The 25,387-nt window shown below is 35.7% G+C and overlaps 5 protein-coding genes across 7 annotated transcripts; 1 reads left to right on the forward strand and 4 right to left on the reverse strand.

The window, feature by feature from the left end:
• Positions 1-1,223: 1,223 nt before the first annotated feature.
• On the reverse strand, positions 1,224-3,881 carry Rab10 (RAS oncogene family member Rab10). Its single transcript, XM_070315284.1, has 5 exons — positions 3,270-3,881; positions 2,625-2,685; positions 2,424-2,562; positions 2,248-2,337; positions 1,224-2,124 (listed from the first exon to the last, which is right to left on the reverse strand). The coding sequence occupies exons 1-5, from the start codon at positions 3,394-3,396 to the stop codon at positions 1,939-1,941; spliced, it is 603 nt and encodes a 200-aa protein (XP_070171385.1). The 5' UTR covers positions 3,397-3,881; the 3' UTR covers positions 1,224-1,938.
• Positions 3,882-4,339: 458 nt separating this feature from the next.
• Positions 4,340-6,016, reverse strand: LOC138944382 (THAP domain-containing protein 2-like). 2 transcript variants are annotated; one of them, XM_070315282.1, is made up of 3 exons: positions 5,911-6,016; positions 5,548-5,703; positions 4,340-5,467 (listed from the first exon to the last, which is right to left on the reverse strand). In XM_070315282.1, the coding sequence occupies exons 2-3, from the start codon at positions 5,701-5,703 to the stop codon at positions 4,715-4,717; spliced, it is 909 nt and encodes a 302-aa protein (XP_070171383.1). In that variant the 5' UTR covers positions 5,911-6,016; the 3' UTR covers positions 4,340-4,714. The 2 variants fall into 2 exon arrangements, with proteins under 2 accessions (XP_070171383.1, XP_070171382.1); XM_070315281.1 differs by having other exon boundaries at positions 5,811-6,014.
• Positions 6,017-6,507: 491 nt separating this feature from the next.
• Positions 6,508-10,044, forward strand: LOC138944381 (uridine-cytidine kinase-like 1). Of its 2 annotated transcripts, none has more exons than XM_070315279.1 (10): positions 6,508-6,732; positions 6,820-6,950; positions 7,676-7,846; positions 7,988-8,094; positions 8,218-8,388; positions 8,478-8,549; positions 8,625-8,876; positions 8,970-9,179; positions 9,358-9,543; positions 9,618-10,044. In XM_070315279.1, exons 1-10 carry the CDS (start codon positions 6,677-6,679, stop codon positions 9,927-9,929), a joined length of 1,668 nt encoding a protein of 555 aa, XP_070171380.1. In that variant the 5' UTR covers positions 6,508-6,676; the 3' UTR covers positions 9,930-10,044. The 2 variants fall into 2 exon arrangements, with proteins under 2 accessions (XP_070171380.1, XP_070171381.1); XM_070315280.1 differs by having other exon boundaries at positions 6,517-6,732; positions 8,970-9,187; positions 9,318-9,543.
• On the reverse strand, positions 9,356-14,691 carry LOC138944380 (uncharacterized). The gene is made up of 12 exons (XM_070315278.1): positions 14,300-14,691; positions 13,976-14,053; positions 13,799-13,893; positions 12,859-12,936; positions 12,603-12,749; positions 12,270-12,345; positions 12,000-12,187; positions 11,724-11,868; positions 11,178-11,393; positions 10,757-10,875; positions 10,553-10,688; positions 9,356-10,436 (listed from the first exon to the last, which is right to left on the reverse strand). The coding sequence occupies exons 1-12, from the start codon at positions 14,609-14,611 to the stop codon at positions 10,128-10,130; spliced, it is 1,899 nt and encodes a 632-aa protein (XP_070171379.1). The 5' UTR covers positions 14,612-14,691; the 3' UTR covers positions 9,356-10,127.
• A 446-nt stretch (positions 14,692-15,137) lies between these two features.
• Positions 15,138-24,633, reverse strand: LOC138944384 (sodium/hydrogen exchanger 5-like; the record flags this gene model as incomplete). Its single annotated transcript, XM_070315285.1, has 12 exons — positions 15,138-17,818; positions 20,111-20,269; positions 20,554-20,721; positions 21,087-21,188; positions 21,466-21,570; positions 21,650-21,719; positions 21,808-21,948; positions 22,332-22,467; positions 22,551-22,766; positions 23,132-23,202; positions 23,665-23,754; positions 24,386-24,633. Coding segments are annotated over 12 exons (1,763 nt in total), but the record flags the coding sequence as incomplete, so codon positions are not given.
• Between the last annotated feature and the right edge of the window lie 754 nt (positions 24,634-25,387).

Below are 25,387 nucleotides of genomic sequence, written 5' to 3' on the forward strand. Positions count from 1 at the left end.
AAGCAGTGGTATCAACGCAGAGTACTTATCGCCATCCTGTGCAGTTATCGTCCTGAGAGTACACTGTAGGCGAGCAAATAATGAAGTGTAAAGAAGTATAATATTGGTAAAATTTTAATTTCTATAAACAGTTTTTTCAAATTTTTGAAGATTAATGTGTATAAACAGCACGCTTGGATTTCAAAGCCTCTTATTTACATTCATAAAGCATAATACAACAGTGTTTCCTATCTTTTCTTTAATATGAAATCAAATATAAATTCTTATAATTGCTTTACTAGGATAGTATACATTATTATTATTATTATTATTATCATAAAAAAGTATCAGTGTTATTTCTCTGCTGTATTATTTTGCTTAGTATATGTAATTGTCATCAAAATCATTTATTATAAAGGCGACTATGAAATTTATATCTTCTGTTTTTTAAAACTTTCTTACAAATTCTTTACTGCGATCAATAAATGTATACATCTAATTAAAAATTTATTATAATGATAATATAATTATAATAAATATATTATATATATATATATATATATATATATATATATATATATATATATATATATATTATGATATAAAATGATATTATGTGATATAAAAACACCCAGCATTAGTTGTAGTATTGTGTTATCTTGACCTGGACTGTAACTCCAGAGGTAACCCTGAAAGATGCTTGTACCTGTGGTTGCCCATATACATATATATATATATATTTAGAAAATTGTGATTGTGTTTATTCTTTGTTCATATTTAAATAATAAAACGTGTAATTATCCTCCAATATTTGTGATCTCATTTTCAATTTCACATAATTCGTATTAATATTACATTCGTTTCCAATAGATATGTTAATATTCCTGTGCATGATGCATGCACAAAATTTCAGGTTTCATGTAATGTTATATAATGCATGATAATCCTGTTTACAATATCATCCGATACGATGCAGAAAAAATAATTAGATGATGGTTGTTGCTGATTAATTTTTACCAATAATGCATATAAAAAAAAATATAAAAAATTCTATAATTTAAATTGCGTGTGTCATAATATTTTTTATGTTTTTGATACAAAGTGTTTACATATAGCAACATTTATTTATCAAAGTAATTTTCATCATCTAAAAAGATTTCATGCAAGATATATACATATATGTATGTTTCCAAATCTAAAAAATTTCATATATGTATACATGTTTTTAAGAAATAACAACAGGATGATTTCGAAATTGTGGATATTTATATTTATAATAAATTGGCCGTACACAAAATGGTAAAAGCTTTTGGTTTTAAACTTTCTCACCTTAACTTAATATACAAATAAGCACGTGTTTGGTGCAATTATCCACAGAGGAAAGCTTTTAATGTCCAAAAAGATTTATCAAGATCAAAGCTGACACTCATACTCACATCACTCAACATGGTAACAAATTGCAGCCTCATAACAAACAATATGTTCTAATTCTTTGTCTGTGCAACAATGCAATAGCATTTCACATGAAACATGAAGATCCATTACTAAAACTTGCGTGTTTATACAAACTTTTTTTATCATTTATATAAACTAATGAAATTTCAAATTTGTTTATATATTATAGATATAATTCTATAATATATGTGTGAAATCGTGTTTTTTTGAAACTTATTGCTTATGTACATGTAATTACGAAATATAACTTTCAAATATACTGGGTTGGATGAGTAATCTTTTTTTCCTTTTTTAGCAATATTTGTTTTGATTGCAGCATAAGAAAATGTTTTTACCAGAGCAGAAGCGAGATTAGATTACATCTGATCAGGCAGTGTCGTGAAATGTTTAAATATGTTATTATGCTTTAAATTATGCTCTAAGTCTATCGAGAACTCTATCCCAAGTGTGGCACGAGCTGATATATAGTTCATCATGTACCGTTAAAATAAATAATATATAAAATTAGCAGCACCGATTCGAATTTTTTTCTACTCTTCGATCAACCGTCACTCTGTCGGGCGCATCTTGAGGTTCCTTGCCGTGTGTTTTGTCCAATATTGCTTCCGCTAGCTCACTAAATGCTCGATCGATATTAATATTTGCTTTTGCAGATGTCTCCATAAATCTAATGCCATGTTCTCTCGCTATCTATAAATGAGAAAATTTTGTTTATTGAAATTATATATTGTATCTTTGACAAACAATTAGCAAACACTATATTGTTTTATCGTAATATATCAAGAAATGTGTGTATAATAATCAAATACTTACCGCTTCTCCTTTCTCGGTGCTGACAACACGTTTTTCTTCCATATCACTCTTATTCCCCAATATCATTTTTTCCACATCTTCGTTTGCATGCTATAGGAAATATTTTTAGTCAAAATTATTGTTTGCTTTAAACATAATTAATATTTGTGAATATAGATAATAAGTTATATACTTACTTCATCGATATTTCTCAACCACTTCACAATATTTTCAAATGTTTTTTCATTAGTAATATCATAAACAAGCATAATTCCCATAGCCCCTCTGTAATATGACGTTGTAATAGTGTGGAATCTTTCTTGTCCAGCTGTGTCCCTGCAAATATATAAACATAAATAAATAGATTTTTTTAATTATATACCTATGTGATAACTCACCATATCTGTAATTTGATTTTCTTTCCTCTTAATTCCACTGTCTTGATTTTAAAATCAATACCTATGAGAGAGAAGAAGCACTTTTATATTTCATATATTAAAAAAAAAAAAAAAGAATAATAAGACATTTTTCTATAGAATTTCAAGAAATTATATATGTACATCCAGTCATTTTTTATTTACATGCATTAGGAATATATAAAATATATATTTATATAAAGTCAAAAATTGTTTGTACGATAAAGATCTCTTCTGCAACATATGTAATATGTGCTTGTTATCGTTAAATTGATGTTTGCACGATCAGCAAAAAAAAAAAAAAGTACAATGATCATTTTTTTGGCGAGAAACACGCTCGTAATTGCATGTATCCTGGTCGTTCTTTAAGTGTGCGTGTGTGCATATAGCGCGCGTGCCCGTGAATTCCGCACACGGACAAACGAAACGGCGATCAGCTCCATTGCGTTTGATTTTACAGAACGAGACGCGACAGCTGTTTTTTTTTCTTTTTCTTTTTTTCAGACGAAAGCGTTGTGTCAACGAAGGAATGATTCCTGGTCTTTCCATCCATATATATATATATATAATGTGTGTGTGTGTGTGTGTGTGCATATATATCTTTGTCTCCTTTTATTTGTTTCTCACCTATGGTGGAAATAAACGTGGTGGAGAAGGCATCGTCCGAGAAGCGGAACAGTATGCACGTCTTGCCGACACCGGAGTCGCCGATGAGCAGTAGCTTGAACAGTAGATCGTACGTCTTCTTCGCCATTTCGCCGCCGAGGTTATTACGCGTCGAGGAGTAAGCGCCGCCGCCGTGGAGGAAGTAAACAGAGAAGCGAGGAGAGCGCGGGCCGACTCGCGGCGGTGGTGGTCGGCTTGTTGCGATCAGCAGCGATGATTCCTCCGCGACGTGCCGATGCCACCGATGCTCCGTACATCGAACGTTACGCACCGGTTATAGTCGCTCAAGGTCGAACGAGGGCGCGTCTCCCGACGAGAGCTTGGGTATGCACGTATCCTATCGTACACGGGTGAACCGGTTGTGAGGAGGCGAGGAGGTACTCTATTAAAAGACGGCGCGACGTCACGCGACGCGACGGAGTCAACACGACGCAGAAGCCATCGGGGGTAAACTCGGGGTAATTTTTCGTTCTCTCTTTCTCTTTCTCGCTCACTTTATGTATGTATGTATGTATTGGACATGACGTGCGTTATATGCTACACTTCGCGCTCGGCCGGCCAACAACGAGATCGAGCGATGGTCCATTGTTACCGGCTGAACGAATACACGATTTTTCGCGATGACAGCAGTAATTCGCGCGACTGCCGTCTGAATCTGAAACTGCATACAGCAAAATAGATATCCTCCGTGAGAGGATCCTGCTTGTTATCGCGAGAGGTCACTTATCTCCAAAGATTGCTTCGATCGTGTGTCACTGATAAAGATTATTTTCGTTCTGCAATTTCTGCGGAAAAAGTTCTGTTCTTTTTTTTTAGCTGTATTTGGCGTCTCGTAATGTAAAATGTAGAATTATCATATATATTTATTATACATTGCACATTTTCTTAAAAATTTTCCATTTAAAACATGCTTGGTTTTTTTTTATAGCTTTTTTTATTGCAGGTTCTAAATTTTCTACGCATTTATTTCAGGTTTCACTCCGGATATCGCATAAGAGAGGAAGTTTCCTAGATTTTAGATGTGTTGCCCGAACAATATCTATGATATGACGTAACGAAATAATGAAAGATATGATGATGCAACACAAATTTTATTAATAAAATATTTTGTTTATAATTTTAATATATGCAAGCATTTATCTGTTTTCTCAAATCTTTGGCATTAGATATAACGATAAATATAAGATTTATTTATATGACGACTCCTAAACACGATACGTTACGTCGAAAGTAGAGACGTAGAATATACAGAAACGCGAACTCTACCTTGCCATCTTAAGCCCGTACATTAGTAATGCCATTATATTATTATTTTCCTACACCATGGACTGGATGGGCACCCAAAATTATAGTTTATGTCACGTACATTATATAATTAAATAAAAAGTTTATGTTTCTGACAACTACTATAAATGTTCAACTGCTTTTTGAAGTGTCCTAATTGAAGGGAAAATTGGAAACTTCCTAACAAAGTCCGAATAGCCTTGCGTTCCCAATTTCATCTTGTAAACTAGCGCGTCAGTAATGGTTGGAATGCTCCATTTTCTTCCTCTTGTGGTCTTTGAACATAGAGCCTTCAATTGGTCTTGACGCAACCTGACGGCCAATAATCCATGGCTGTGATGATGGAAATCTTGAAGTCTTTTAAACTCTGTTTTTATTCTTTCGCGTTGCCTCTTCATATTGCAATAACTGGTAAAAATTTTACCTGCCTTCTTCTGCATGGAAACATACTTTGTCTGGAGTGCGGCTATTTCTTTTTCTTTTAACTCTAATCGTCGCTTCAAATCTTCCACAGATTCTTCTTCCGTGGTATCTGTAACTGGTGAGGATGCCGACGACTGTGTTTCCGATGCAGATATTTTCTTGGGTAAATTAACAGAGGTGACAAAAGTTGCTGGATGGATAGGAGTGTTATTCAAATTTATGTTAGAAACATCCTTCAAGAGTCTTCGTGATCGGAGGAGAAATATCGGAGGATGAGAGATGGCTGCTGGAGCACTGGATAGACGACAGTAGTTATGTTCATCGAGAGAAGAAATGTAAGAGGCAGACGAACTATTTTCTCTTGAAGATAGTAACGATGGAATAGCCGAGCATTGTAACTTTCTTAAACCATCGATTCTCCTCTGCTCCCACTGGTCTTTGCCAAAATGAATCTGAACATTTGAAAAAAGAAATGAGTACGATCAGTACAAATTTATTGACAAGCAGTAGAAATACACAGATTGGTACATACTTCGCAAAGTGTGCTATTTGCATGAGGTTGCCAATTCGATCGGTTTACTAATGAAACCCATTTCGCACGCCTTTCTGCTTCTTTCGGAAATCGGAACATCATAAGGCCTTGCTTTTCTTTCACATTACAGCCGATAACTGCACAGTGTCTCACCATCTAAAATAGAACCGAAAGATGAATTGTGATGCGAATCCGATACACGGATGAAAAGTTTAGACTGCATATTATATATGTGTGCTGTTGGGCACAAATAAGAATCTCACAATGTCAGTGAAGTCCCTTGCAGTCAATTTAACGATACAGAAAAAAATATTTCTAATTACTGCGATCGCAAGAAATAATATGTATTTATTTAGACTTTACATCAACATAACCACATTCGATAACTCCTCTGTTCTTTGCAGCTAAACTGGCTGCACTGATTCAGAGTTTATCTTTTTTTCTCCCCATTAGAAGAAGAAGGATGGGCTCTGAACTAGAACAGACCTAACAACTCTACAACGTGGGAGCGAGTCTGATATGGCGGCTGTAACTAATCGACCAATCAGGAAATAGGAACAAGATCGCGGTTTTTTTTTTTTTTTGGAGGGTGTTCTACGCCTCTAATTGAAAATCTTTTAATCTTTATTGATCAATTAAATTCTACCCCACACAGATAGAATTCCCGAAGGCATTTCAAGCACGCGTATGTACAAAGGTTGTGTTCGGGAAACACGCTTACGCGTTAAAAGTGTCGTTCTATCTTTGTTATTTACTGAAAAAGTTGAACGAGGACGGAGCACGCTCATAGCGCTAAAAGCGTGCTTCTCGAACACACCGAAACTAAACGAGGTGATCGAATGGCGGGGATTTTTCCCACGATCTAGGAAATGGCTCTGCGCTGCGCAGAACGCACATGTACGCGGTTCGCGCTTGTGTGCGTTATCCCTTCCATTGCTGACCCGTGAGCCGCGGGACCCGTTTCTGGCATCACTGTACATATATACATCGCTGCGTGTTTGTACGTACGTTTGACGCGTGCTTATTAATAAACGACGTAGTACGTAGTGGATGCGAGCGATCGTACGCGACGTTGACGACGTTGTCGGCGGAAGGTGACGAGCTCTCGAGCCAACGAAATCCAGGGAATATGGCAGCTAAAGTGCAGCATCCATTCGAGCCACCCAGTTCGGCGAGCTCTGAAAGGTAAATTGCGAGAGGATCGTTGCTCTCGATTCTTCAAAAAGAAGAGAGAAATTGTTTTATCGTGAAAATTTTCTGATGGGTCTATAGCGACGACGGCGACGTTTGCCTGGACGATCGCGAGATCTTTCTCGTCGACGAGCTGTGCGAAGATGCCGAACACTACAGGCGCTCCGACGTCGGCACGCCGACGCCGCAGTCCCCGCGACCGCCGTCCACAGGTAAATTTATTTAGTTTTTAGCTTTCTCGTATATGGCTTCAGGTCTGATCTTGCCTTCTTGAAAAAGTGACTACGTGCCAAGTGAATTCAATCAATGTGATTTTAATATGTATATCGGCGGTTTTTATTTTACTTGTTAGTAAACTTGTAAGATAAGATTATGTTAATGAATGCTTTTTTATAGACATTCTTTGTGTGTGTGTGTGTGTGTGTGTATGCCAATTAATGAGATTTATTTAGATGTGATGTTGATAAAAGAATGATATCTGCAAAAATTAATCATAATTCGTTAACACTAAAGGAATTGATATTGCATTAGGGATCAATCTTATCAGTAAATGAAATGATTTTCATAAAATTTATTTTAATAAAATAATATGAGATTTTAGTGTATTGTGTAATTAATACGTGTAATATTTTTTAAGCCCCATACAGATACTTTGGTTACAAACTCGGTGATCCTGTAAAATTGCACTTGTAAGAAGAGCAAACAATCCAATGCCATAAATCCTTTAATGAATTCATAATGAAGACTAAAAAAAGTAAAAATAATGAAAATATCCTTCCCTCTTTTTAATCCTAGTCTTTCCAATTATTAAATCTTTTTAATACATTATATATATTTTAATATATTTCATATAAAATAAAAATAATATATATATATATATATATATATATATATATAATGCAAAGGGCAAGAACAAATTATTATATAATTGTAATAGGTTCACAAAAATCTCCACGATCACGTAGACAACGCACTACCAGCATGTCGCAATCAAGTAAGAAGACATCTGCAGAATCCATCCTCAGGAGTAAAACACGAACCATTTATACAGCTGGTAGACCTCCTTGGTACAATTCAGCCGGTCAACAAGTAGAACCTTTTGTAATTGGTTAGTCATATTTATTGTTAATTTATTTAAAATTATTAATTTCTAATTGTCTCTGAATGTGTGATGTATATTAATTATTTATTATTTTATGTAAAATAAAAATAAATCTTTGTAATATTAAAAAATATTTCTGTGTGATAGGTATTTGTGGAGGCAGTGCTTCTGGGAAAACAACAGTTGCAACTAAAATTATAGAATCTCTAGACGTGCCATGGGTGACTCTCCTTAGTATGGACTCCTTTTATAAAGTGCGTTAAACATTTTTATCAATAAATTTTAGTAAAAATATCTTTTTGCACACACAATTTAGCATGTTTATCGTTAGTATGATGGAAATAATTCGATAATGCTATAGACATTATCGAATACAGGTATTAAACGAGAAGCAGCACGAGATGGCCGCGCACAATGAGTACAATTTTGATCATCCTGATGCATTCGATTTCGAGCTTCTCAAGACCACGTTGCAGCGATTGAAGGAAGGACGCATGATAGAAGTTCCTATTTATAATTTTGTAACACATCGTAGGGAAAGTAGAACGGTAAGTTGACATACTTGGTATTTTTTTTTATTCTGTGTGCACACAATCAACACAATTTGTACAGTTGTTTTCTTATTTTTCTCTGATAGAAAACCATGTATGGGGCTAATGTCATTATCTTCGAAGGAATACTCACTTTCTACAATGTCGACGTATTAAAAGTAAGCTAATAAAAAGATAATTTAAAGAGTGCATAACGCAAAAGATAAAAAATAATAAAATAAATGTTTTATAAGATGTGCGACATGAAAGTTTTTGTCGATACCGATGCGGACGTCAGACTGGCCAGACGTTTACGGAGAGATATTTCGCAAAGAGGAAGAGATCTGGAGGGTGTATTGAAACAGTATAGTAAACATGTGCAGCCGGCTTTTTATTATTATATAGCGCCTCTTATGGTTCATGCGGATATCATTGTTCCACGTGGTGGAGATAATGAAGTGGCGATAGAACTTATTGTGCAACATGTTCACACTCAACTTCAATTGGTAAAACGCCAGCTTTCATTTAACTTTGTTTTATAAAGAATATTGTTTATAGGATTGTTATCTATGCTATCGATTTGTTTGTATCACTTTTAGAGAGGTTTCAAATTGAGGGAGAAACTAGCGCACTCGTACATTGGTCAACCGTTGCCTTCATCATTGTATTTACTTCCGGATACACCGCAGATAAAGGGACTTCATACATTTATACGCAACAAGGAGACATATAGAGATGAATTTATTTTTTATTCCAAGCGATTGATTCGTCTGGTCATAGAATATGCATTGTCCCTGTTGCCTTTTGAGGTGAATATGTACGCGTGATTTTATTATTTTACTTGTTGCCTAAATAAGCTTTGATAAGTTTGATTAATATGCCTTCATATTGCCACAATAAATGTTCAATTTGCTGTTCAAATTTCTATCTATCTATGTGACTTAAAGAGAAGTTGGACATCTCACAGTGTATCGTTTTTATGTGAAGGACGTAACCGTCGAGACGCCACAAGGAGTATTGTACGGTGGTAAGCGGAGTGCAACAGACAAGATATGTGGCGTGTCGATATTGCGTGCTGGGGAAACCATGGAACAGGCTGTTCGAGATGTATGCAAGGACATACGCATAGGAAAGATTCTTATTCAAACTAATCAACAGACTGGAGAGCCCGAAGTAAGTACTTGTATAAACTTTTTTTTTACATAATTAATTACAAAAACTTAATTTATTTAATCTCTTGCGCATAGTTGTATTATCTTCGATTACCAAAGGATATCAAAGATTATAGAGTAATATTGATGGATGCTACTGTTGCAACTGGTGCTGCCGCTATCATGGCGATTAGAGTGCTATTAGATCATGATGTTGCCGAGGAAAACGTGTTATTGGCATCTTTGCTGATGGCGGAATCTGGTGTGCATTCTATCGCGTACGCCTTTCCGCGAGTAAAGATCGTTACTTCCGCGTTGGATCCCGAGATAAACGAAAAGTTCTATGTATTGCCTGGCATTGGAAATTTTGGCGATAGATACTTTGGCACCGAACCATCTGATGATTAAGGCAGCTTATAGATCTCTATTTAAAGTACTTACATATATTCATTATGTTGTGTAAATTGTGATACGAATATCAAAATAATCCATTATATCTTTAATAAAAAGTGCGTTACATAAACATTTATATGTATTCCATCTTTGTCGCAGGTTTTATTTTAGCATATATTACTTCCAGATTTTTGTTTAGATATCTACTTATATTCAAAGAGGTGTTGTACCAATACCACCAGTTTCGATATCGGCGACAGTGCCACGTAATTGTCTATATCCTCGTGAACTAGCTCGATGAGAACGTCTCCACGAATCTAAATTGCTATTAGCTGGAGTATTTGGGCTCAGAAGATATGTTATCAAACGGTCCAATGCGGCCAAGTCTTCACTCGTATTGTCTGAATTCGTTAAAACTTTGCGCGAGTACAAATCTCTGTCTACTATCTCCTCGACACTACTGCTTTTCTTTACGTTGCCTCTATTTGCGGTTCCACGACTGAGACCAAATCGTGATCTAATCTGCAATATTTTTTTAATCATGAAAGATTATATATTTTTGATAATAATTTAAACATTAAAAGATAAGTTTGCATTATTTAAAAATCCTAATGAATGAATTAAGAATATTGCAGTACCTCTTCCGGTCCGTGTTGTCCGTAGCTGAGCCTTTGCACCTTTCGGAAAGTTTCATCGTTCATCGCTTCTCTGACCGCTTCGTTCAACGTGCGTTCTAACGCTTGTTGCTTGGTTTTGCTCAATCCATCGTAGAAACTAATTCAAAGTGTGAAATGTATAATGTCATAACTTCGATATTTACATTCGGAAATTATCTTTTTTACCTTGAGTCTAGGGAACTGTTATCTCTCGAGATATTCTTATCGCGAACCAAACGGATATCGCGCTCCCAAAACCGACGCAATTCCGGTGTAGATGTGTATGGTGCGGCCACTTCTTTAATCTGCGGTTGTGAACGAATGATTATGGCGTTAAAAATAACTGGCACGTATATGATAAGAGAGTGCATAAAGTACGCGTAATGTATCAAAAAAAAAAAAAAAAAAAATCGATAAACTGTCGCGCGCTGTATCAATATAGTATGTAATTTATACATATTTTGCCGATGAAATTTAATACAGTATATAATTAATATATATATATTTTATCGCGGTGACGTAACGAAAGCGAGGCAAACTATAGCGGCAATTTCTGATTGTGTTCTCGACTATTATCAGTCATTATATCGCGTGCTAACTTAGTTACCTTCAAGACTATTATCGCTGTAATAAAGATGCACATTACATTGATAAATGTCAGACACGCGCTGATAATGCCGTTGCAAAAGAATTCTACGGGCAAATAATCGCTGTAGATGTACGTGTATGAACTATTAAAATCCGTATAAGATTCGCCTTTGATATGAGGCATTTTTATAGGCCGATATATGAGCCATATGCATCCTAGAGCCCAAAATAAACCCTACAAAAAATAAATATGTGTCTTTTCGATCAATATGGATTGTTACTCGTTGATAATCATCCTAAACTAAAAAATCATCCTAGTAAAATAACTATTCTAATAAAAAAGAAGAGAAGCAAGACAATAAATGTAATTACTTTGTAATTGGAATTATTGGATCTGTTTTTTATAGCTGAAGTGATAACTAGTTGAGAGTTTATTGTTCTCTTTCCACATTGAAAGGAGAAACATAAACTCTGAACTAGTGCAGCCAGTTCAGCTATAAAAAACAGACCCATTGTATCATAGACTTTAATTTTTTTTACGATATGCGATCTGTTGTTCTCTTACGCAGTTAACAACTGGTGGCAATAATGAAGCCGATATGGCGACACCAATTAATGGTCCATTGCTACCTTGCAGCAGGGCGACTGCGACGCCTGTGCCAGATGGAAGAGCCCAAAGAACACCCATCCACAGCGATCTATAATTGCCTCTATAGGAAGAAATATTATTTAGATAAGATTTATGATAACGATCCGATTATAATTGAAAGCTGCATCTATGTAGCTATAAGTTATTGCATGATCGACAACAATGTATCTGATCGTTTTTAACGATACGTACCTACCCTTCATCTCCTCGGTTGGCCAATCATTATAGCCCCAAGGCATTTCGGTTGTACCAAGGATAAGACCGAATATGAAGCCGAAGAGTATTGATAGAAAAATACCGAGCATTAAGCTCTTCAGCCCGATCATCTGCAGATTTCTGTCGGCTATGATAGTCCCAAAAGTCAGGGACATTACAGGTCCCTTTGATCAACGAGACGACATGGTCAGAGTAATGTGAAAACGATATAAATAATTAATAATATTATATTAAAGAATTTTATACCATGAGAGGAGAAACTAGCATGGCTGCAACGACATTAGGCGCGTTATTCTCAACAAGACCGAGTGCAGCGAGACAGCTGTAAGATTGTAATTCCTACGAGTTAGAGTTACGCGCGATTATTCCCAGAATTTATTTATCGAAGTAATACGGTAATTTATATCTTTATAATCATTTGATAATTATATACAGCAACACGTAATAATAAAATTTTCGATAATGTTAGATGCGGATAAATTTATCGAAAACTGTCTCGTATTTCTAATTAATTATTTATCTAGAAATAAATAAATATATAAAAAAATCGATAGTATAATATTTTTTGTATCTTCTTACTCCGCGGTTAATACTAGTAGCACATAATCAAAGGTAAGATCACCACCGCTGCGAACACCATCGACCACCTGTTTCACTGTCAATTTTGATCTGATAGACTCTACGAAAGCGTCCCAAGCATTCTTACGATCTTCCGATTCCTTCCGTCTGTAAACGAAATAAAATATATACGTATATATGTCGGATAATAATATGTTACAAATAATGTAACTCTACTTTCATGTCAATTTCATTCAACAGAGTTAATTAGAGGAACCTGCGAGCAACGTCGTCCTTGACAGCCGACAATCCTGCAGCGCTCATACCACTATATGTACATTGCGTCGGTATCACACTAAAAATATCAACCAACATTGTCATGATTTGAACATTATTCGCAGGGTTGGGAAGTAACGCGTTACTTGTAACGTCGTTACCGTTACAGTTACTTTTTTTCGTTAACGATCGTTACTTTTTTCTGTTTGTAACGATAACGGTAACGTCGTTACATTTTTACAGTAACGGTCACGAATTAGCCGTTACTTTTATCGTTATTTTTTGGTTTTTATTATCTTATATCTATTCAATAGATGTATTTTTTGAAAAATATTTTGTAGCCTTCTATCATAGGCTGCATTCCGATAGTCACTGCCAGTACTGAAAATCTATAGTAACGTAAATTATAGATTTTACAATACTGACAATGAATATTGGGATACACTCTTAATAATATCAATATTTCTCTTATCAATATTTAAAAATAATGTTCGATAAAAATTTTCAACAAAATTGAAATTTGTAAATTACAATTTAAATTCCTATAAAGATAAGTATATTAAAAAGTAAAGATATTAATATAAAAAATTAGAATCATTAAATAAGTTTAATATAAAAAGCGCTTGCTATATAGTGACTAATTTAGAGTTTTTAATTGTAACATAGATTATTACATTTAATATTGATTACTAAATAATTTTATAATCTAATAGCTTATTTTAGCATTACAAAAAACAAAAACATAACGGAAAAGTAACGAATCGTTACTTTTTAAGTAACGGTAACGGTAACGCGTTACTTTTTAAAATCAGTAACGAGTAACGGTAACGAGTTACTTTTTACAAAAAATAACGGTAACGGTAACGTGTTACTTTTATAGAGTAACGTTCCCAACCCTGATTATTCGTATATGCGATTTCTTCAGCTCAGCATAAAATTACCTTACTATCGAGTTCATTTTAACGCCAATACCCATTTCGGTGAGGCAATGTATGCAATTTTCGCAGGGTTCGCCAGCGGGGACCGGAAATATCACCTTCCACCGAAAAGTTTCGTTTGGATTCACAAACATTTAGAAACGACCAAATGAAAAGTAATATTTGCAAATTTTTCTATACCTCATAATACATATCCTCTTTATCCTTGCACCATACAACGTGTTCTACTTTCAGTTTTTTGAGGAGCTCTTCCAACACCTGCGATGGAATATAATACATAGAGAAACAAATAACGTGATAATTACAATTATTAATATGTGATCGAATTAAGAACAATATCTGATTTTTATTTTTTAAAGATGAATTCGTGTATAATCGAAATTCAAGTCGAAGAGAAAAATATGGAATTTATACCTATACATATATACGTGTGATTGAAAAATATGACGATACAATTTTTGTATAATTCTAATAATTGATAATGATGTTTTTTTTATATTCTACCGTTTCCATCGACACGAAAACTGGCGTTTTCGATCGCGCGGTGTATCCACGAATACGTTTTCTGGAACCGATGCCGACGTCCTCGTCATCGTTGTCGTCGTCCTCATCATTAACGTGATCGTCGTCGATTGAAAGCAATTGCGCGCGCATACTTTTCACTTCTTTCAGACGCAGGTCAACCTTCGGCGATGCTGCGATTTTATTTTTGCTCTTTTCGATTTTCTTGGAACGTTTCAGCGGCAAACCGAACACAAGCTCATGCTCGTAGCTCAGGGTGGGAATGCAGACCAAAAATACGACACCCCCGGGCATGTTTGTTCCGTATAGTTGACGAAACTTTATCGCGCAAAAATCACTCACGCGATCAATATCGTACGATCGTCAAGGCTTTTCTATTTCGTTTCATCTGGAACGATCTTTAGAAGATCGAAGATACCAATTTCATTAGCTAACGATAATTACTTTATTGCCTGGCTCGTAATTGTTAAGTGAGTTAACGACGGCTTCGACGCTGTCTTTAGATGGTCGTGGAACTGCATTCGAGAAAGGTTTATTTACAATTAGAAATATTTTTGCTTAAAAATGTTTGAAGAATTATTAATTAAAAAAGCATTTGCAATTCTTTTTATATTTCATAATTTTTATTTCATTTTAGGAAGGAGAATATCAGCAAAGAAGAAAAAAAGGAGAGGGAATTTATAAGGATTTAGAAAAAAAAGTTTGTCCAGCACTCAAGTGTCATTGTTGACGAGAGAGAGAGAGAGAGAGAGAGAGAGAGAGAGGGCAGTCTACTTTAAGAAGATAATACAGGTAAGCGATATGTGCAAAATAAAAATTTCCATATGTAACGGTCTTTTAAGAAATAAACATTTATTTTCCTTTTTTTTTTAACAAATCAACAGCGCTGAGACTAGCGTCTAAAAACTAGCCTGAAGTTTTTTTATTCGGTCTAAGTAACTAAAGGCCGCGAGGAATATTCCATGCGAGGGGAACTCCCAATATATCCGTGCAAAATCATCGTCGGAGAAGACTTTCTATTTATTTATTTATTTATTTATTTTTTTTGTTAAAGCAAACTTATATTACTCTGTCACCCTTGTGCGAAAGTGGTTCAATATCAGAGATCATGTATGCTCAATCAAATGCTCTGCAGTATCGTCTAGAAAAAAGTATAAGCGTATAAAAATGTCTCCAAGGATCATGGAGTAATAGTCAAAGATTAAAGAGGATCCGGTTTTATTAAAAGACTATGCTAATTATGGCGTTAATAAGATTGCCATTCATCGTTATAAGTATGATTGAGAAAACAATTGAGAAAGATCGCGATTTCATTTTCTGCGTGCAAAATTTTTCGGAACGCCTGATGACAAGGTTCCACCACTCGCGAGATGATCTCTTTTAATATAACTTCATTATGTAATATTTTCGACAATATTTTTATAATCAAAATCAATTATCTCCAGTTATCAAACATTACTGTCGATGTTCCCCTCGACTTTCTAAATGTAGCAGAACTCGACGCGTTTCCGCTTCCTGCCTGCGCCGAACGATGGCTATATAATCGCATTATTGATTATTAGTAGCACTAGTATCATCACTAGCGAGATAGAGTAACAAGTGTAACAATAATAACTAGAATACCGAATGCTCCAATGGTCGCATTCTGTGCCTCTTTTTTATTTCTTTCTCTTTTTGAAGCGACGAAATAATACTAGACGTTAACAAAAATAGCAAGGATGAGGATGTTGTTGAGAAAATGACGATGAGGATGCCGACAATTTTTCCTAGCGTACCTTTTTCTAAGAAAATTTGTATGTACATGCTGCTGTTTTTTTTTTCGCTAAATATTGACCAAGTGGTGCTGTGGTGTCGATATTAATAATGTGTCGTGACAGTATATTATACGTACCACATGCACCGCATTACACGAGTATCCATTTTTGACAGGAATATTTTTTTTTTAAGGCCATACTCGAAGGGAGAACGGCACACCTGCTATGCATCTCACTCGCGCTGGTTCTATGGTAGTTGACCGAATATCGCGTAATTGTTCGCTTAAAAAGAAATTTCCTAAATTCGACTGGAGATGCGCCGCTATGGGTAATCATCTATACCGCGACGTGTCATGCATGCGTGCGTACATGCGTCAAAAACCGTGATAACGGGATTGCTAACGACGCAATACATCTAATGCTAGAAGCTGCGATCAGACTAGCAACTTGGTCCACAAGTGAAATGAATGCGTAACTTCATTTAATCAGATGATAAATTGCAACAGGTAGAATTTTCGTTCGATTTTAACGAATATAATCTCTATCAAGTTGATAGTCTGGCCATAGCTTAAGTCGCGAAGCACACGATGATCGGACAATGCGATCGCGGTGTGAGCTCATCATCAGATCAATCTCCGAGAGAAGGAACTCGTGGTAAATCTTGGGGACAAGTCATTGGCGTCGCGCAATGATTCCTCTACAAGATATTTACCGATAGCGCCGACAAAAGAATTTCGCGTCAATGACTACATCGACGACGATAGCGCGTGCAGATCATCGGCGTTCAAGTACTTGCACAGGTCCTTAAGGCCACGATTCCAAGATAGTCCTTACAGACGGATTTAGAAATAAGCCCTTGCTCTCGACAAGCACCTTCGTTTTCGCGAATGATTTTTTTTTTGCAGGAAAAATAACGGCGATTGAAACTTTCCTATCTTCGTAGATCTATCATTCTGTTTCCTTCGAATTCGCGTAACGATCAGAATATCTAACGCAAGCAAAGGATCCCGCTTTAATGAGATTATTTATTGTGTTATAAAAGCGGAGAAATTTATTACTTAACTTTTAGAAAAATATCTTTCTTCTCTTTTCTCTTTCACCGCGCGTAAACTTTTTCTAATCAGCGCGAAAATTTTCGCGTTTCCTTATAAATATATTTCTCGTTACAAAATCCAAATCGAAAATATCGACGCATTTTTTCGTCATCTCCCGTTGCACGTCGTCTTTTCTGAAATTTGTTCCTCGCCTCTCGCGATTTTACACGATTAAAAGAGCAGAACGCATCAACGAGATTCGGGCCGCGGTTCGCTATAAGTTTCCTCCTGCAAAAGGCGGCTTGTCAAGGGCAGGTCCTCTCAAACGGGGGCACTTGGGCGTCGCAGGAGCGCGGTGAGCAACGAATGTCGCGGCGGTCGTCGGAAGGGTCGACGCCGTCGACGTTCGACGTCCGCGTAGACGGACAGTCGCTCCTCGGCGACGGCCCCCAAGGGTCAAGCCTTCTCCTCTTCGTCCTCGTCGTCCACGTCCTCCGACGATTCCGACGTGGAGGAGGTGATCAGGGCGGTCGACAAGCTTGGCATCTGGGACGAGCAGGCGAAAGAATTAAGACGCATCCTCTGAGCGCTCCAGCAGTCTGGCAAGGAATGAGAACCGTCGTCCGCTACCGTCTTGTCCAGCGAGTACGTCGGTTCGGTGAAGCCAAGCTCCATCATCGACACCCTCCGTCTCGCGGGGACTTTCGAGTTGCCTGAAAAAAAAAGCTGGTAAGTTTCAAGTAATTTTTGTTCAAGAAAAGCCGCAGCTTTCACGAGTAGCGTCTTGATACTCTGGCCAAGTGCTCATATGTCGCGACGTAAGAGAAATATATTTTAAAGAGATTTTAACAAATAATAGCTCTAAAATAAAGATGTTGATATTTTTATATTTGGAAACAATAAAAATATTAACATTTTTATTGTTGCCAAACTTTAATTTAAATATTTAGTATTAGCATAATGTAGGCTAATGTTTCGTTTCTGTAATTAATTAAAAAAATAATTAATTAAAAAAAAATAGTGGGATAATAAATTAGATATGTCATAGGGACTGAGAATATCTCAGGCTACATACCAGGTTTGGGAACGTTACTCTAGAAAAGTAACGCGTTACCGTTACCATTACTTGGAAAGTAACGATTCGTTATCGTTTATTGTTTATTTTTTAATACGCTTATCTTTATAGGAATTTAAATTGTAATTTACAAATTTTAATTTTATCGAAAATTTTTATCAAACATTGTTTTTAAATATTGATATTATTAAAAGTGTATTCCAATATTCACTATCAGTATTGTAAAATCTATAATTTACGTTACTCTAGATTTTCAGTACTGGCAGTGACTATCGGAATGCAATCTATGATAGAAGGCTACAAAATATTTTTCAAAAAATACATCCATTGAGAATAGATATAAGATAATAAAGAAGCAAAAAATAACGATAAAAGTAACGGCTAATTTGTTACCGTTACTGTAAAAATGTAACGACGTTACCGTTACCGTTACAAATTGAAAAAAAGTAACGATCGTTACCGAAAAAAAGTAACTGTAACGGTAACGACGTTACAAGTAACGCGTTACTTCCCAACTCTGCTAAATACTAATAATAAGTAGATGCTAAACTTAATCATTAGAAAATACCAACATGTCCTTGCCACGGCTATCGTAAATATATCGTAGCGGACACGAATATTCTTATAAGAAACTAATACCCGTATTCATAGTCCGTCCTTGAGGAATAAGGATTCCTTGTTCCTCGTTTCACGTTTCATAAACTTTCCTTGACCGAACAAGGAATCTTACTGGCTCCCTTATCTCAAGGAAGGTCACGAGCTTCTTTGAGGAGTGATGCGACCTTTTTAGCAGACGATACGCAGAATATAACCAAATATAATCTCCAAAAGTTAGTTTCGTTACATTTGTGGTTTTGTGGTTATTTGTTGTCGCGCTCTCAAACTGAAAGTGTATAAAGGAAAAAGGGATAATGGACAATGAATTTTTAAATGATTCTGACGATGGATTTGAAGACGAAAATCCAGCGAATCGGATTCTGTGGCGGATTCCGAAAAGATACATTCGCGATTGGGAAATCCCGTGGAATTTTTTGAAGATACGAAAAAGTTTTCATATGTATTATATGAAATTAGTTGCAGGCAGCATAAAACGGTGCTGCCTCCAGTCGGTCACTAAAAATCCCTAAAATATTCCTTCCTTCTGAAAGGGAGACTCGAGGTCCATCTATGAAAGAAGGTGGCCTTGCAGATTCAAGGAATCCTTCATGGAGGCTTCCTCCGTCCTTAAAATAAGGAAGGACTATGAATACGGGTATAAGTCTAAAAAATTCGGTTCACGTACAGAAAAACAAGTAAAGAAGACCATTGTCTATACTTTCGTTGCATAACAACATTAATATCTATCACGCAATCAAATTTGCAACGTAGAGATCAGATTTCTACAATTCAATTTATCGTTAGACATTTATGCACGCAATACATCTTAAAAGCAATCTGTCGTAAAATAGTTAGCAGTTATCAAGTTGTGGGCGGCTTTCATGTCGATACTCATTTTGCAATTGCTCGTAAAAATAGCCCCGGATGTACATACGGTACATATATATACAACGCCAATATGAGTGACGCCCGTCAGAACGCATTAAAAAATAGCATAAGTCCAGAGGTTCTCAACAAGATTTTGCGCCTTCGCGCATTACTTTGAATACCTTCGCGGGCGCTCAAGTTTATTTATTTCTTATGTAAAACTATGATTATAATAATTTATGATCATTCTTGTAATATGCGATTCTTGGAACATTAAGACGTATACGCCGACAGTATATTTCGGTCAACAAAACTTCTTCTACGCGGTTGGAACGGATATAGGGTAGAGTATATATTGTACTTAATTCGTTCCTCTCGAGATACATGTGAGAAAAAAAGGGAAATGAAAAAGAAAAAAGAAAAAAACAACAACACACGTACCCTCCTTCCGCTTTGCGTCACGTACCCTTGGTTTTAACGGGGGAATCCATTTTCGCGGGAGTGTACTCGTCCGTCTCGTCAGCTTCGTCGACGGTCTCCTGGCAATCGATACTGTCGGGTGTACACACGCTCTCACGTCGAAATAGGCCAATCACGGATTGGACTTTCGGCTGTTCGATGCCGCCTAAAAAAACGGAAAGACATAATCGACATCGCCGGTAATAAATAGATGACAGTAAGCTCTCTTAAGTGTCAAACATTTTTTAAGTAATCCTCTTTTTTTTTATTTTAGAAAAAAAAATTTTTTTTTTTCATGAAATCTCTTTTTTTGTTGTTGTTGTTGAAAGAAAACATATGACATAATTATGACATAATATCGGGAGGATTTTTATAATAGTCATTGAATTTTTATAAAAAGTTATAGCAAATTAATATTTAGCAATTAATCGATCTGTCCTCATTTTTTACCTAAGAAAGTGGCGGAAGGCGAGCTGTAGGCGAGGTATTCCTTATTGGAGCACCAAGCTGGAAATTCGTTCTGCTTGATCGGATGACCTGACTCATAATCGTCCTCACGTTTCCACGGTAACATGGTTTCCGTGGCCGTGGGAGTGGTTACCCTATAACCTTCCGCGCCTAAATCAAATATCGCAGATGCCAGATAATTTCAAAAGGAGTACCGAAACGGAGTTTGAAACCATGATGATTTCGGCAAGAATGCAATCTTTTCGTTACTGTAGATGCAAAAAGATCCGAATCCATCAATATTATGCCGGTTTCAATCTCTCTAAATAAAAGGCGAACAGGCAATTCGAGAAATAATAGCCAGCGATGTAAGAAATATGCAAAAAAAAAAAAGGGGAAAATAATTCGCGACAATGCAAAGTCAATGTTTGATGATGGTCAATATATAAAAATATACGCAAAAAGAAAGAGAACGATTCGTCGAGCAACACAAAATCAACGCTTGGCCTCTTTTCTTTCTCTTTGCGAGAACGTACCGTCGCGTCCTATTTTCAAATCTCCTTCGTCCATATTTATTGTATCCATCGACGTAGTAGCCGTGGTAGCGTGTTGATTGTCTGCGTTTACATTGGGCGAATCTTCCGTTTAGAGATTTTAAAATTTATTAGTTATGCAGCTTTTTTTTTTTTTTTTTTTTTTTTTTTTTTTTTTTTTTTTTAAGCGATTAAGTACACACATATTATTATATATATATATACGCGTGTATGTGTATCGCGAGAGATATAATTTTGGCTATAAAAAAAAAAAAATCCTTTATTCTTGATGTCTCGATCGTTTATCGTTGTATTCGCGTCGATATACTCTCTGATTTAACTTCTCGACTAATTCAATAATTCGTACAAAAGTTTCCTTTACCGGATGTTCGTGCAGTGAATGTGATCGCCGAATCCAAATCCTCTTTACTGGATGGCTTCGAGGTTTCTCCGTTCTCTAACTCGTACAGCACGCCATTGATGTAATCTATTGCATCGAGAATTCATGAAAAAAATTATCGAAATCTCGAAGAAAAATTAATTATCACGCGACATTTCGCACGTACCTTGCGTAAATAACTTTGTCGAGCCGTTTTGTTGAAATTCTGGGAAACTAACATGATTTTGTTTGCCGTCCTATACAATCGAAATTAATCAGTGAGAAAGGAAAAATGGCGAAATATTAAAAATATAGGAAACGATTGGAATACTAATCGATTCTTACTTTGAGCAACTTTTTGCTGCGCTTGTGGCGATGCTTGTGTTCTCCCATCATTCGTCGGATATTCATGTGCATTTTATAATTGACTTGTGTTGACAAATCGCGATCGTTTACTGCGTGTCGACTGTAGCTTAAACGCCGATGCTAAACAATTATAAAAATTCTTTTATGTTTTATTGTTAGATACGATATAATATTTATTAATTTATTAATTTTATTTATTTATTTAATTTATTATCAATTTTATCTTTTATTATCTATTTATCCATTTTTTAAATTTATTTTTTAATTTTTTGTATATATACATATAAGTTCTAGTAAATAAGTTTTGAAGTTACAATTAAGTAATAAGATAAGTGTCGAGATATTTGATGAAAAATTAAATTGTCTTGAAATTTCATCAAGAAATATGGTTAAAAATCGGAGAGTATAAGATGAAAGAATTACTATTTTATATTTAATATATTATATGCAATAGATATATTAAGGAAAAATTTAGAAGAATCTAAATTCGATCATAAACTTACCCTTTTGTATGGTTTACAAAGCTCCTCGGCAAGTAAATGGTGAATTCTCGCGTCTGTTAGGTCTTTTTTGGAAGGATTGTACTCGAGTTCCTGAAGATCGATATTCCATCCGGCCTCGAGTTGGCTGCAGCTGGGACTAAAGAGAAAAAGAATGTGATTAGACAGCTTCTTTTATTTAATACGACAATTGTCAGCAGGCAAACCACGTGAATTCCGTACCTTCCGTTAAAGTGTCCGGTATTACTATAATTACGGAATATCGCCGACATACTTTCGGTGCCGCTAATATTGCCGATAGTGGAGGCATTTCTTCTTATATAATCCAATGCATCCTTCATCGCCAGCTTCGAGTAGGTTTCCAAAATTTTCGGCTCGGCGCCACAGTGATTTCTCACGAGATAAGGTCGTATAAATCTATTATCGAATCGTTTAAATCTACGGCAAACCAGATCAAGTGCTGTTTTTTATCGAAAGGATATAGAAAAGTCTGACGATTAGTTATTAGTAATTAGTAAACAATAATCGCAATAATTGCAACTTTGTTATAATAGCTTTTTTTTTACAAGCATGCAAATTTTTTTTTTTTTTTTTTTTTACTCTGAAAAATACAATTCTTCATTATTTTTTATTTTAATAAAAAAATTTACGACAGTTTTACTTCCATTTGTATAAAAGATATAGATTCACGTTAGTTTTATCTTGCTTCTGTTTACGCTATCGACAATTTTAAGCAGATCATTGTTTGATTGATTTCAAATATTAGTGAGTTGAATAAATAAAGTTATAGCTAAGCGTCTTACTTATCTCGCACGTGGTAGTTGCCGTGTTTTCCCAGAATATCCTCGATACCTGCCATCGTATGATCCATTATCTGAGAATTAAAAAAAAAAAGAAAACAAAAAAACGATTATTTATTTTTCTGTTCGCGCGACGAACGAGACATGCGACGAGGTGTCACGAATCTAAAATACGAGGATTTGCTACGCGTGCAAACGCAAACGTAAGCAGAAAGCTGTATCAAAGTCCTGGCGAAAATTGCCGCTATGTACACATTCTATAATGCGGCTTGACAATGACAAACGTTATCCTATTTCATAATTCAACCTTATTCTTCGTATCGATTGTACGGCTGATTCTGTCTTTTCGTTGAAGAAAAATACGTCGGGATTTGACGGCTAACACAGGCTCGTCGGAGCGATAGCAATTTTTCAAATAATATAGAATCTTATCGAACTTTTACATTCTCATATAGATTTTAATCGAGATCAACTCAATAACCTCGAGTTACGAACGATAGCGAACGCCTACAAGATGCTTAAATTGTAAAACATACCCTCTCATGGATTCTCTCGTTCATTGTCGGCTTTCTCTTCTCGGCTCTCTTGACATTGAGAATCCTGACGAGGGGTTTGATGGTGATGCCCTAAAAATAAGAGCATGGACGTTAAGCCTGGATTTCATCGCGCGAGACGCGAACAGGATTGTCAGTCGAGAAAAGCGGCTGATGACATACTCGATACAAAAGTGTATGTTCAAGTGTGCGCGACATGTAAGATATTAGATTTCCGATCGATCGCCCATTAAAGACACACATGCCGAGTTTTATTTTTTTTTTCCTGGTTTTCTTCTTTGCAGCTTCTCTTTATCGAACTCTTTGGCCGCTCATTAATCGTCGATTAAACGGACGATCGTTTTAGCGGCGGATCTCACGATCTCTTCTCTTTTCTCTTCGCGTTCTCCGTTCCGAAAATAAAATAACCTGTCGGAGAGAGAGAGAGAGAGAGAGAGAGAGAGAGAGAGAGAGAGATGCTTTTTGGTATGCACGCGTGCTACCTTTGGTCGCGTCTCAAAATACGCACGAATCATCTGTTCCGTGGAAGATACATCGCTAACTGGGTCCGTCCGATTCTCTCGAGTAAGGTCTATATCTTTCACTTCATGGAGAGACATGCGCGTCGTTGCGCAACGTGTTTGCATCGACTTTGCTTGTCTATCGATCTACGCCGTTCGCGATCGTATATGGTACGCAATTTTATATACAACCGTAATCATACCTGGATGAACACGGTGAAGTAGATGACGGCTATAGTGGTAGTGACGAACATGGGCTGCAGGGATACGTGTTTGGGATCTATGAGAAGCACTAAAGCGAACGCCACGGCGCCGCGTAAACCCCCATAGGACATAACAAACTTCTCCACTTTGTCCAATTTGTGCAGCCGGAACTGGTTCGCCAGCGCCGTGAGCACTATTACGCCTGAAACACATGGGATCAAGCGTGATGACAACTGTAATACACATCCTAGAAACGTGTAATATTATTTGATATAATATATGTTACAACTAAAAAAAGTTTTTTTAGAGGAATATATATATATATATATATATATATATATATATATATATATATATATATATACTGGGTGGCCCATTTTAATCCATCCAGTCGAATATCTCAAAAACCAAGCCCGGAAGAGAAAAATGTTTCAGAAAAAAGTTGTTCGGTTTCGAGGGGGCCATAAGATGGTACCATTGGTTTGACCTTGAAGAGTCATTTGAAGGTCATGTGAAGGTCAACTTTAAAATCTTAAATAGAAACCCCCATTTTTTATTTAGTATTCTTGTAGCTTGCCTCGAGAGCTTTCCAAAACATTATAATGAACTATTTTTTTATTCAGTACTTTTTGAGTTATTTTATATTTTAATCTGACATCTTTTGATATAAAAAATTAAATATTTCGTAAAATATTCAGTTTTCGATAATCTTACCGTAATACTTTTATGTACAGAATAATGAGACAAATTAATTAGTGCCAAAAAAAACAAATAATTGTTTAAAAAAATACATTGTAAATAATTTTTTTAAAAACAATTTTTTTTTATACTAATTGATTTGTCTCATTATTCTGTACATAGAAGTATTACGGTAAGATTATCGAAAACTAAATATTTTACGAGATATTCAATTTTTTATATAAAAATATGTCAGATTAAAATAGATATTCAATTTTTTATATAAAAATATGTCAGAGTACTCTGCGTTGATACCACTGCTT

Source organism: Polyergus mexicanus, unplaced genomic scaffold (assembly GCF_030449975.1).
Source record: "Polyergus mexicanus isolate NDT 795.1 unplaced genomic scaffold, iyPolMexi1.0 SCAF_180, whole genome shotgun sequence".
Taxonomy (NCBI): domain Eukaryota; kingdom Metazoa; phylum Arthropoda; class Insecta; order Hymenoptera; family Formicidae; genus Polyergus; species Polyergus mexicanus.